Below are 13,802 nucleotides of genomic sequence, written 5' to 3' on the forward strand. Positions count from 1 at the left end.
CAAGAAAGTCTCAACTAGTCACATTTTACAGCTTAGCAGCTCAATATGGACCAAACTAAAGAGGACAATATACAGTTTTCACAACTTTCTTTTATAGTATTTCATAGCAAGAGAAAGACAGCATTTTTTTTTTTTTTATATAATTGATTTCTAAAGATTACATTCCTGACAGCCATATTGGAGAAAGAATGAAAAGGCAGGTCTAAATGCAAAAAAAAAAATTTATATGAAAACCACAACAATGATAAAAGAAATCACCTTGGATTTGAGCAGGGGACCCGCTGAGTGTTCACGTTGTCACACAATGGTTCAGCTCCATGAAACATACCAGTACGGACATAGATCTAAAGCAAATGAGGTTTATACAAAAATTAACAAGGTACAAACAAAAGAAAACAAAAGCAAAAACGATACATAAATGATAAAAAAAAGTACCTTATCGATATCTCGGATATTTACGTTGACATAGGTAGCACAGAGAATTTTTATTCTAAGAGTACTGTTTATCGCCCATAGAGATTTAGCAGAAGCTTCTCCATTCATGTAAGGTGTTGCTGTCGAAATTCTTCTTGAATATGAGGGCATAGTGAACGTGTCAACTGGGATCTGGTTGTATAAGCTGTCCTTCGCCATCAACATTAAATTGGGCAACCGGTCAAGCATAATGCAGCTTCTGATATACTGCAATATAAAAAAACAAAAAACAAACACTGTATACATTGGGAATTGCAAAATACGCCACTATTCAGAACACCATACATTCCTAAAGTGATAAAATTGCACACAAAATTATGCAACACTTGCTCAAAGCTTACAGCTATGTATGTGGGGTAAACTAAAATAAGGATTAATATGAGAATCAAAAGACGTCTTCTCACCTTATACTGACTCAGTGGATACTTTTCCAGAAAGTATTCATCACATCCACAAACTTTTAATATGTATTTCCCCTGGTACTCCAGGATACAAAGCTTGAGCTGTTCATTGGACAATAGCATACTCCGTGTCTTTTTCCTTATCGCTTCTGCTATTACATGTTCTGGTACACAATCATGGCTGATCTTTAAAGTGTACTTCTGCTTTTCATTGTTTGGGGATACAATGACCCAAATAACCACAATTATATGCCCTGTAGTAGGAATGAAGTAGTCAATGAGGATTAGAAGAAACGGTAGATAAAATTACAAGGGGATAAGGTGTGTGTTTGTGTGCACACCTGTCCTGACTATAGCCATTGTGATTTAGACTAGGGCTATTAGGTGACCTTAGCTGCGGCACGTGTCCCAAGACCAAAGGTCGCTCGGTGCTGCTGCTACATTGCAACGCAATATAAGTGAATGGGTTACCCCGAGAGTCCTGCTTGTCACAGTCCAAACACGTGAGATTTTTAGTCACCTAAGTGATCACAGTTGCAGTACCCTCGAGTACCTTGCAGTACCCACATTCACTTGTGTTGCACTGCAATGTAGGAGTGGCACTGAGTGAACCTTGGTTGTACGACAAGTGACACAGCCAACGTTGCCTTGTAGCCATAGCCTTAATATATGAGCCCACCATACACTGAATGCAGTTGAAAAGGTATTCTGCTTTGATAACTGGAATTATACACTGCAGAGGGCAAATTATATTTACAGATAACATGATGCTGAAAGCCTAATGTGGTATTTTCAAAGGCTTTTGAGGTGTTAAAGGAAGGTTAAGGTTATGTTCACACATTGAGTTTTTTCAGCGTTTTTTAGGCAAATTTTCAGCTTCGTTTTACAGTACCAAAGTCTGAGATTTCAGATATCTCACGCACACAGCTTGTTTTTTGTACTCAGTATTTTGTGCTATACCTTGGTTTTTGCCAAACGCAGCATGTCACTTTCAGTGTTTTTTCAGCGTTTTTCACCCATTGAAAGCGAAGGGTGGTAAAAAAAAAAAAAACACACTTCCAAAAACACAGGTATTAGGTTTTTGCTGCATTTATGGTGCCAAAACCTGATGAAGTAGAATCAGATTATTAATTTTATGCACTAAACTTTATCAGCGTGCACAAGAGACAAAAGTGCCCTGATGGAAAAAAAAAAAAAAAAAACAACTGCAAAAAAATGTAATAAAACCTAAGCAAAACCTGCTTTTTTGAGGAAAGTTTCTTACTGCCAAGAGAGCAGGTTTTGCCTTAGGAAAAAACACAACATGTGAACATAGCCTTATGGTATGTAATGTGCTGTCAAATTAACATTTGCCACATCTGTACGCCTCAGAAAGATTGAATCAAGAGATTTTCCCTCCCAAGTTGTTGAAGTCACTCCTATATCTCTATAAAGTTACAATGTAGATAAAAAAAAAGCAGCAAATCTGTCATTTTAACAGAGAATATGCCTGAGAATATACTTAAAACGGGTATTCCCATCTCCAAGATCATATCCCAATATGGAGTAGGAATATTATTACTATTGGCAAATACCTCCAATTACAAATGTAGTATAGTTCTTCAGATTCGCCATGTTGCTTACCCCATGTGCAGGGCATCGCAGTAGCTTAGGTGTTCATGGGTACAACCACTCACATAGTGACATCTATTACACCTACTACACATTTGGATAGGAACTTGAAAATGGGAATACCCCAGTAAAGTGACTGTTCTATCTGGGAGAACATCATAAAGTGCCATAACTGTTCAATAGCTTCTATTTGAAGCCAGCTCTACAATTTTGATGCTCCAATAGAAATGAATGGAGGGACTCAAGTACACGTGTGCACATCTACATTCCTGAAGGGGGCAGCAGAGCCCTGTTCTACCAAGAACAAATGTTAGACCCATCTAGGAAATATAATCACTTTGCAATCCAACAATTATATGTGCCACCTGCAATAATATAGAACCCGTCCGTTACACCATTATCAAAAAAAGGTGAACAGAAAAAGCACAGTTACAAAAACAGTGAGATAAAAATTATTTTATTACAATACAAATTAAAAAATACCAAATAGAAAAATTGTAAAAAATAGCATTTATTGTGGGACATACAAGGCTAATCACCCCTTTAAACACATTAATATGAGCAAAAGGTAGAGAAAAATAAACAATTTCAGCAGACAAAAATTATATTCACAACACACGGCAAAATTCCCCCTCACAAAATGCGCTTGAACAAAGCTGCAATTATAAAAGCATGGGCCATAGCTTACAAAAGCGCTTTAGAATAGGCTAAATACACTGAATCCCGGCTGTCAGCCATAGATAAATTGCCCAAATGCAAGGAACTATCTGCTAGAAATTGTACCAAAGCTGTAAGCAAAAAAATATGCTGTGAAAATATCTCACCAAGCCCACTGCCACGTGTGGAATGAAAGCCGCGTCCCTCACCCCGACGCGCGTTTCGTCCTGTTCTACAAGGGGCAGATAGTTCCTTGCATTTGGGCTTTGAAATTGTGCTTTTTCTGTTCACCTTTTTTTGATAATGGTGTAACAGACGGGTTCTATACCATCTAGGAAATACCCTATAGAAGATGGGACAACCCCATTACCTGTATTCCCAATTACAGGAAGATCTAGAATATAATGACATCGCCACAACATTGCACAACAAAAAATAACCTCTGAAGAATCAGTCTGGCATTAATATGAGCTTTGAAGCACCTGGCAGATCTTGTCTATAGTGGAATAATCACTTACCTTTGTCCATTTTGTTTTCTATGTGCTTGGGAAGCTCTGAAGAGGATTCTACATTGGGAGGGTAAACATAAAGTGCTCGACTGATTGGGCCATTTGCATCACGAAGTTCCACTGCATCTTTACAGACATTGAGAATATTTTTCCTGAAGTCCTGAACCTCTGGATCCTTTACCATGTCAAACTCACAAATAGGCATTCCTATTGCAAAACCTTTCAAAAGCAGGAAAAATATTGTCAAGTAAAATAACAATCGCTACATCCATTATGTGAGGTTATACAGAAACCCAAGCTACACTTACACCTAGGGCTCAATACATGAAATCACAAGCAGCCACTGAACACATAGAACTCTACACATCCCTGCTGAAATGGTCAGACCCTCCGAGGAGAGAAAGCATATAATGGCATTCATATGATGACGGCAGGTTGTGAGCCTGCTGTGGTGTATGTCTGCAGAAATCACCTACAATGGTGCTATAGCCCACTGAAATGCAGCTTCCTGACAGCAGAGGAGAGTCTTTGAAAACAAGTGCAAAGAGGGAATGGATGTCTTAGCTGTGACTACTTGGAGAAACAGGTTGAGAAAGGAGGAGGAGGGTCCTTACTGTGCTCACTAGCGGGAGGTTGTTGGTACTAAAATGGAAGCATTTGCACGCAAAAGGATGTCAGTGTGAATACCATTAATGGCTGCTCTAACAATAGCAATTCGACTTTAAACCAAGGAATGGGAAACCTTCAGCCCACAAGGTCATTTCATCCCCGCCCTGTTTTGTTGTCTGGCCTTGGGGTACCAGTCTGCAGTCTCTGTATGTGACTGAAGACTTGTGAATCCTCACAGCACATGTACTGTGCACAGACATTCTCCAGTGCCAGCAACATGACTGCAATTGCATATGCGACTTGTATACATATGGGGTACAGTGCCGACTAGACATGCGAGGACTAGACATGAGGGGGCCAAAGAAGCAGCGAAATAACACTCGTCGGGTGTGAGGGAGGCACAGCCTGCTACAGGGACCATTCGCACCTATCCCTTACCCAGCAGGGCTGGCTGCATGGATTAAATATCATTGTTTACCCAGGTAATGAATTCATGTGTATGAGCATTGCACTAACACTGGGATACCCTTACAATTGTATGGTGAGAATTTATTATGCCAATGCAGTAGTGTTTATTAGTTTTTTGTGGGTGCATTATTGTCATACATTCTTCATTATTGCACACTTATTGCTAATGGTGTGAAACTTTCCTAGGTTTAACACTATTTAATTATCCAATACATTTTTTCTACTAATGTACCTCATCCACTAAGCAGCACTTTATAATAGCACACCGCACTCTCTCATAATCTGTTGATGGTACTCTGTGCAATTATGTACCGTATATATATTTTTTTAGTGGTTGTCCTATTAGCCTAGGCATATATTTTTGGTCCCTTCATATCTTTAATGCAATTATACTGTGCATCTCCCTCCCTTTTTGGAGGTTCATTGCCCTGTCTTTTTTAATCATCTTATCACGGTCTTTTATTTTATTGTTTATAAATACCGTATATATGCCGACCCGAGTATAAGCGGAGACCCCTAATTTTGCCACAAAAAAACTGGGAAAACTTATTGACTCGAGTAAAAGCCGAGGGTAGTACTGCACAAGGGTTAATGGTGGTCCAAAAAGATGCTCCATAGATAAATACCCCCCATAAAATGCTGCACAAGGGTTAATGGTGGCCCAAGAAGATGCTTCATAGATAAATACCCCCATGTATTGCTGCAGCAATTAAAAAAAAAAAAGAAAAAAAAAATTATGACACTCACCTCTTGTCGCTGGGGGCCAGGTGCTGGTGTCCTTAGCAGGCGAGGACACCGGCACGTTATGGGAGACAGGTGCCGGTGTCACCGCTGGCTCAGGCCCCCGGCACTGGCGATATTCACCTGTCCCCGTTCCATCACAGGGCGCCGCTCTGTCTCCCGGGTCTCTACAGTGACGTTCAGCAGACGGCGCGCACTGACTACATCATCGCGCCCTCTGACCTGAACGTCACAGTCAGAGGATGCGGTGGTGGAACGGGGACAGGTTAATATTGCACTGCTCCCCGTCCTCCTCCCCTCCTGGTGCACGGTCTCTGCAGCCCCTCTTCTTCCATGGTCTCGGCACTCCTGCTGTTCCTGCGTTCAGCGGTCACCGCTCATTATAGTCATGAATATGCGCATATTCATTACTTTAATGAGAGATACTGCGTGACCGCTGAACGCAGGAAGAGCAGGGGCGCCGAGACCATGGAACAAGCAGGGGGCTGCAGAGACCGCACCAGGAGGGGGCGAGTATGATCTCTGACACCCCCGCCGACCCCCAGTATATGACTCGTGTATAAGCCGAGAGGGGGACATTCAGCCCCCAAAAAAATGGGCTGAAAATCTTGGCTTATACGCGAGTATATACGGTAAATATCCATTTTAAAATTAATAATTTTAGGTTGGAATCACTTCTCGTCTAGCAGCTCCTAACCGCAATAGACCAGGTTGATGTATTTTGGACATATATGAATTAGGAGATAAGCGAGTGCCCGATTCTTACGACCTTCCAGTGCATAGTGGAAATAGCCATTATCCAGGTAATGGTTTGGCCAACACCTCTCTAATGTGTATGGAGGGTGGCCTTTAACCTTCAGCACAATCATGCTTATGATAATGATTTGAAGTTTAGTATGAAGCCCAGTGATTATGGAAATAAGTATAGCACACAGAAATACCAAACTACTGCAGGAGTATCACCAATTGGTCGCCCACGATTAGTCTACATGCCAGCACTATTAATTTGCTATATCATATGAATAAATTTGAAATTAATTTGAATTCTCAAAATGAATTTGGCATACAGCAAAATAATTGGACATTTGTCTTTATTTTTTTTCAATTATTTAGGGCGTGAAGCAAAGCATTTACGAGTGAAAAGCCGCACAATTTTGGCGCTCTCACACCATTTCGCCCAGCTCTGACAAAGTGGGTGGAGAGAAGGTTTGACAGGTGTGTGGCGACTGCTGCTTATCAAATTTTTGACAAGCGGCAGCGGTCACGAAACAACAAATCTTACTCCAGTGTGGGATGGAGTTGCACGCCACTTGCCTGACGCTCATGATTAATGAAGAACCACATGCCTTTTCATGACTCAGAAGTGTCTGACTATAGCAAATCTCATCAAGATCAGCGTGGATAACGCAGATATATCAGGCCCCATCTACTGTTCCAATGAGGATTTCTAATAAATAAAGAGCTGCAGCATCCTTTAATTATTAATGTCTCCCCCCAAAAATATAAATAAAAATAATATAATAATACTCCCAATCTTCTCTCCTTTTCTAGTCTTGATTTTATGTGACTAAATACATTTATCAACACCCGGCTTCATCCACAGTGGTTTGTATGGACTTTTGGATGTATAAAGATTAGAAAAACAAAAAGTTCGGCAATATAACCAAACTAGTCCCTACAAATGACGCCAACAGAACGTCACAGCAGTTTAGCATGAGAGAATTGTTTTCACATACTATTGCACTAAATGAGACATCTAATGATAAAAAGTTTCCTATTAAACATTATAGGGAAGAAAAATAAAAATAGGGGATATTTTTAAAGAAAACTGTCTACATTTTAGAACTATGGAAAAGTTTGGTAGTTTTAAAACACCAGTCCAGCATTTTTTTTTTATTGCAACGCTGGGGTGGTGCCACTAATCTAAATTTACAGGCCTTGGTATTATACTCCCTGGCTGCCATCTTCATCTGTTATCAGCGCTGGTCCAAACAGCCTTCTGCTAATTAGCTTTTTTCTTTTACAAAATATTTAAAAGAAAAGCTACGGAAGTGACAGACGCCCTGTGGAGAAGGCAGGTGTCCACAAGACACACAGACAATGTATTTGTGACTGATAATAGCTGATGGCACAGCTTGGACCAATCAGCTGCCTCCGCCATCACACAGTGCTGACATGCAGGTGAAGCATGATATGCCCAGGTCAGCGCTGTGAAGAAGACAAGGGACTTGCCCATACCTCCCAATTTTGCTAACATAAAAAAGGGACATATACTGAGGCACACCGCTGCCATTTTCATGAATCATGGATAACTACCAAACTTAGTACAAACCCCTTTAATTGGTAGGAGCTACCTTCAGACTGGGACTACCATGCGGACGATATTTTCCAACAGTAGCCACGTGGTAGTGCCAGCCACAAATTAGAACACAATGATAAAATAGTGGTATCCATTAGGTGTTCCCACATTATAATTCATCCCATATAGCAGGGACCAACACTGACAGCAAAAGGAACTCAAGCGTCACTCACCCAAATACATGTCACTTTACGCACTAGATTACACTGCACATACAGTTCCTGCCTTCTCAGCAGATAAGACACTGGCATCCCTACTGTGATAAATTGATAGTCACAGCCCCACAAGTCCTATTACTATGAAAAACCTATAAAACTTCTCTAGATGTTTTGCAGGACTTACAAGGTTACTGCTCTCTAGCACAGACTTGTACCCACTTCTTCCATGTGCCCCTGCCCACAATAACATCTATAATAATAAATGCCCTAAGCAGCTTCTGGTTGTAACAACTTCCGTCCAGTTGTAACCGGTGACGTCACCGCACACCTCTTTCCATGTTAACCCTCAACACACCACTCCTCCTCAACACACACTCCTTTCACCATCTCCACTCACTCCTTCACTCCACATACGACCCCTTCTCTCACTCTGTCTCTCATACTCACGCCGTCATCGCCGCTGCTCCACGATCCCCGACATCTTCTTCCGCCGGCGCCATCCTGGATCCACACGTCCTTCCACGCCGGCGACATGTTCTTGCGGCGACGCCATCTTGAGTATCATGAAATCCCGCGATACTCAAGATGGCGTCGCCGCAAGAACATGTCGCCAACGAGGACGACGTCGGGATCCAAAATGGCGTCGGCGAAAACTCGCAAGATTTCGCCGACGCCATTTTGGATCCCGACGTCGTCCGCGCCGGCGACATGTTCTTGCGGCGACGCCATCTTGAGTATCGCGGGATTTCATGATACTCAAGATGGCGTCGCCGCAAGAACATGTCGCCGGCGTGGAAGGACGTCTGGATCCAGGATGGCGCCGGCGGAAGATGATGTCGGGGATCGTGGAGCAGCGGCGATGACGGCGTGAGTATGAGAGACGGAGTGAGAGAAGGGGTCGTATGTGGAGTGAAGGAGTGAGTGGAGATGGTGAAAGGTGAGAGGAGTGTGTGTTGAGGAGTGTGTGTGTTGAGGGTTAACATGGCAAGAGGTGTGATGCTATCGCATCCTCCCGATGCGATAGCATCGGGCTATAATCTAGCAGCAATATAATACACTATATTAACAGAAAAGCGCAAATAGGGTTTTATCCGGGTTAATATTAAAAAATATATAAGAAATCCACTCACCTGTTGTAGGAGAGATCAGGCATATAAGATTAGTAGTCAGCTGCTGCACGTCCAATGGTCAAACAAGTGACCGCTAATATATCAATTCTTATAGAACTTATTTTTGGACTTCCATGCGCTGCTTGACAAAACACAGGATTCCAATTATGATAGAAGATTAATCATTTATTCCCAACGCGTTTCGAAGAACTACTTCTTCCTCAGGGGATGACAAACAACTAGGAAGTTCTTACTTCGAAACGCGTTGGGAATAAATGATTAATCTATCATAATTGGAATCCTGTATTTTGTCAAGCAGTGCATGGAAGTCCAAAAATAAGTTCCATAAGAATTGACACAATAACATAGCGTCAATGTCTACTCCTCAGTCAATGCCACCTCTGACAGGCACTAGGTCTCCCCTTCCTGCTCTGTTCTCCTGTTCCTTCCTATACAACTGCCTGTCATATATACTTCACCCATCTTCTTGCTTTCTTACCATGCTTACTTCCTGTGTTCCTCCACTTTTCCTGCAGGGCCAGATTCTTCTAATCCATGTTTGCTCCTGCAGCAGCCTCCTCACCAATACAGGCAAAGAGGGCAGAGCCAGTGATTGGCTCTGTGCAGGAGTTGATCTCATATCATCAGGGCACTGAGGAGGCTGACTGCCCAAGTGAAAGAATCGATGGAAGCAGGGGAAGGGTCTGGCCGAGCCTGGGGGCTTGGTGTCTGTTGTGACGTTATGTCCAGTCTTTGCCAGACAGGAAAGCTCTAGATGGGGTTTGATGAGCTCCTCCAGAATCAGAGTTGCTCACATGCCAAAGTGTGGTTGCTAGGCAATGGTGCAGAATCCTGACAGTGACTATATTACAAATTGTCAGCATTCTGCAGCCTAGATACACACATTAAATGTGTAAAAATTCTGGACAACCCCTTTTTCCGACATCGGGCACACATTGACGCTGATGTTTGACTCCCTCATTTTGATGTGGGCTACGGCGGTAAGCCCACATCTTTCACGACACGTCAGCTGTTATGAAAAAAAAGGATTAACCTTACTAACGACCCACTTACAGACAAAGCTAACAGACAATTCTTTATACTCCTTCTAGACCTGTCCTCTGCATTCGACATAGTTGACCACTGCCTCCTACTACAGATCTTCACTTCTTTTGGTGTCAAAGACCATGCCCTATCCTGGACCTCCTTATACCTTACCAACCGCACATTTAGCATTTCCTACTCCCACACTACCTCCTCATCTCGCCCCCTCTGTTGGTGTCAAAGGCTCTGTCCTAGAACCCCTTCTCTTCCCAATCTATACCCTTGGCCTGGGACAACTGAAAGTCCCATAGCTTCCAGTACCATCTATATGCTGATGACACTCAGATCTACCTCTCTGGCCTAAATGTCACCTCTCTGCTCTCCAGAATCCCAGAGTGTCTATCAGCCACATCCTCCTTCTCCTCTCGCCTCCTCAAGCTCAATGTGGACATATCTGAACTAATTATCTTTCCTCCATCTCGCATACCTCCCCTACCTGATCTATCACAATACATGGATTTTTGTGATAACTCACCGTAAAATCCTTTTCTCCGAGACGCTCATTGGGGGACACAGGTACTGTGGGTGTATGCTACCGCCATCTGGAGGCTGACACTAAGTAAACACCACAAGGTTAGCTCCTCCTCTGCCGTATACACCCTCACCCTGATTGCGGGCGGAAACCAGTTTAGTGCAAAAGCAGTAGAATAACGAAAATCAGGCTTACTGCAGATAACAATATGTCTGGAAAAGAACCACCCTGACATCAACAAAAAATGCACAATAAACAAGAGCCAACTTGGCTAACAGGGTGGGTGCTGTGTCCCCCAATGAGCGTCTCGGAGAAAAGGATTTTACGGTTAGTTATCACAAAAATCCATGTTTCTCCTTCGTCTCATTGGGGAACACAGGTACTGTGGGACGTCCTAAAGCAGTCCCTGGGTGGGAAGTTGACTCACCAATCCAAGCTACATGCACCTCATGTCTAAAGGTGCGCCACCGCTGCTTGGAGAATCCCTCTACCCAGGCTCGCATCTGACGAAACCCGAGTATGGACATTGTAATGTTTAGTAAACGTGTGCAGGCTGGACCAGGTTGCTGCCTTGCACACCTGTTCCGTCGAAGCCTGGTGCTGAAGCACCCAAGAGGCGCCCACTGCCCGAGTAGAGTGCTCTGACCCCTGCTGGAACCGACGCACCCCTGATGCGGTAGGCCTCCTGAATAGTTAGACGGATCCATCTGGCTATGGTCAATTTTGAGGCTGCGAGTCCCTTCCTGCGCCCCTCAGGTAGCACGAACAGCCTGTCCGTCTGACGAAAGGGTGCCGTCCGCGACACGTACCTTCTCAGTGCTCTCACCAGGTCTAACGTGTGAAGAGCTTTTTCCACGCGATGTACTGGCGCTGGACAAAACGAGGGCAAGACAATATCCTCATTAATGTGGAATGAGGACACGACCTTCCGCAGAAAGGGGGGGGGGGAGCTGGTCTAAGCACCACCTTATCCTTGTAGAAGGTGAGAAACTGTGCTCGGCAAGACAGGGCCGCCAACTCCGAGACACGCCTAATGGAAGTTATGGCTACCAAGAATACCATCTTCCAGGAAAGGTAAGACAAATAAATATCTTGTAGCGGTTCAAAAGGAGCTTCCTGCTGAACACTCAGGCCCAGGTTAAGATCCCAGGTGTCCAGGGGCACCCTATAGGGTGGTACCAAGTGGGAGACTCCCTGGATGAAAGTCCTCACCTGCATATTGGTAGCAATTTCTCGCTGGAAAAGGATGGACAACGCCGATATCTGTCTCCTAAGGGAGCTCGGGGCCAATCCTGAGTCTAGGCCTGACCGCCGATATTACCGAATGGTTCCTCTCGGCCCAGTGAAGCATGTGTCCCACCTCGCGCATGGTTGCCCTGCTGCGCGTGCCCCCTTGATGATTTACGTAAGCCACCGCCGTGGCGTTGTCCGATTGAATCCGGACGGGACGTCCTGCCAGAAGGTGCTGAAAATGTTGCAGCGCCAGCCGGACCGCTCGTATTTCCAACAAGTTGATCGGGAGGCGTGCCTCCTGTTGCGACCATTGCACCTGGGTCGTGTGGTGGCGAAAAACTGCTCCCCAGCCGAGGAGGCTGGCGTCGGTTGTGATCACTAGCCACTGATCTGGGGGAAAGGGTTTTCCCTGAAGAAGGGAGGACCTGATCGTCCACCACTCTAGTGACTGACTTGCGAGGATAGCCTTGGCACTGATGATCGAGCGTGAACGGGTTCTTGTCCCAAGATGACAAGAGGGCGTTCTGTAGGGGGCGAAGATGAAATCGGGAAAACGGAATCGATTCCATTGCTGCCACCATCTTCCCTAGTACCCTCATCCCAAATCGAATGATGTGCTGGACTGGCTGTAGAAGCTTCTGGACTCCTTGCCGGAGCGCTAGGGCTTTGTCTTGAGGGAGAATTACCAACCCTCGGGAGGTGTCGAAGATCATCCCTAAAAAGGAAATCCTCTGGGCTGGGACAAGGGATGATTTTTTCCTGTTGACCAACCACCCTAAGCGGGAGAGGGTATCCAGCGTAATGCTGACATTCTCCTCGCATGCCCGAAACGAGGGGCCCTTCACCAAGAGGTCGTCTAAGTATGGCAAGACGACTATGCCACGAAAGTGTAAGACGGCCATAATGACTGCCATTACCTTTGTGAACACTCTGGGGGCAGTGGCTAGCCCGAAGGGAAGTGCTGCAAACTGGAAATGTCGGCCATTGATGGCAAAACGTAGAAACCTCTGATGCGGAGGGAAAATGGGGACATGCAGGTAGGCATCCTGGATGTCGATAGAGACCAAGTATTCTCCTTGCCCCATGACCGACATAACTGAACGGAGAGATTCCATTCGGAAAGGTTTGTTCCTGATGAACTTGTTCAGGAGTTTCAGGTCCAAAACCGACCTGACTGTCCTGTCCTTTTTGGGGACTGCGAACAGATTGGAATAGAAACCCTGAGCCTTCTCGTGCTCTGGTACGGGAACAGCGACTCCGTTGTGCTGGAGTGAATTGATGGCCCCTAGCAACGCCCTTGCCCGGGGCTCCGCTTTGGGAAGTCGGGACAGAAAAAAATCATTTTGGGGGATACTTGATAAACTCTATCTTGTACCCTGAGGACACCAGTTCCGCCACCCATGAGTCGTGTGCTACCGCGACCCAGAGATGCCGAAAGCAGAGCAGGCGGCCGCCTACTCTGCTGATGTCGCCTAAAAAGTGCTCCGAGTCATTTAGCTAAGGATCTCTGGGCCCTGGTTCCCCTCGACCTGGGCTGGCGACCACGCATTCTCCCCAATGGGTTGGCTCTATATGAGACCTGTCGCTCCCTATCCTGGTTGGAGCGACTTGGAGTGGCAGAGCTGGCCGCTGCCGTCCACCCGGGGTTGCGAAAGGCCCGAAACCATGCCTGAGCCTGGCGAAACGGCTGTTTGACCTTTTGTTGCGGGAGGAAGCTGCTTTTTCCCCCTGTAGCATCGGAGAGGAGTTGGTCTAACTTTTCTCCGAACAGGCGGCCACCCTGATAAGGCAGGGAAGCCAAGGACTTCTTGGAAATTGAATTGGCCCGCCCTGTCCTTAACCATAGGGCACTCCTAATGGCTACCGCGTTTGCGGCCGCAAGTGCCGCACAATTGGC

The 13,802-nt window shown here is 45.0% G+C and overlaps 1 protein-coding gene across 5 annotated transcripts in view; it reads right to left on the bottom strand.

Moving 5' to 3' along the window:
- PIK3CA (phosphatidylinositol-4,5-bisphosphate 3-kinase catalytic subunit alpha) overlaps positions 1–13,802 on the bottom strand; it is a 112,049-nt gene that overhangs the window by 75,329 nt on the left and 22,918 nt on the right. For all 5 annotated transcript variants that reach the window (XM_073578804.1, XM_073578803.1, XM_073578802.1 and 2 more), the window contains 4 exons: positions 3,662–3,871; positions 879–1,129; positions 436–681; positions 259–344 (listed from right to left, as the gene is read on the bottom strand). In XM_073578804.1, coding sequence (XP_073434905.1) covers positions 259–344; positions 436–681; positions 879–1,129; positions 3,662–3,871 — 793 coding nt within the window. The remainder of the gene's footprint in view (positions 1–258; positions 345–435; positions 682–878; positions 1,130–3,661; positions 3,872–13,802) is intronic.

This window comes from Dendrobates tinctorius, unplaced genomic scaffold, assembly GCF_039654945.1.
Source record: "Dendrobates tinctorius isolate UK_male_01 unplaced genomic scaffold, ASM3965494v1 ptg000060l, whole genome shotgun sequence".
Classification (NCBI taxonomy): Eukaryota; Metazoa; Chordata; class Amphibia; order Anura; family Dendrobatidae; genus Dendrobates; species Dendrobates tinctorius.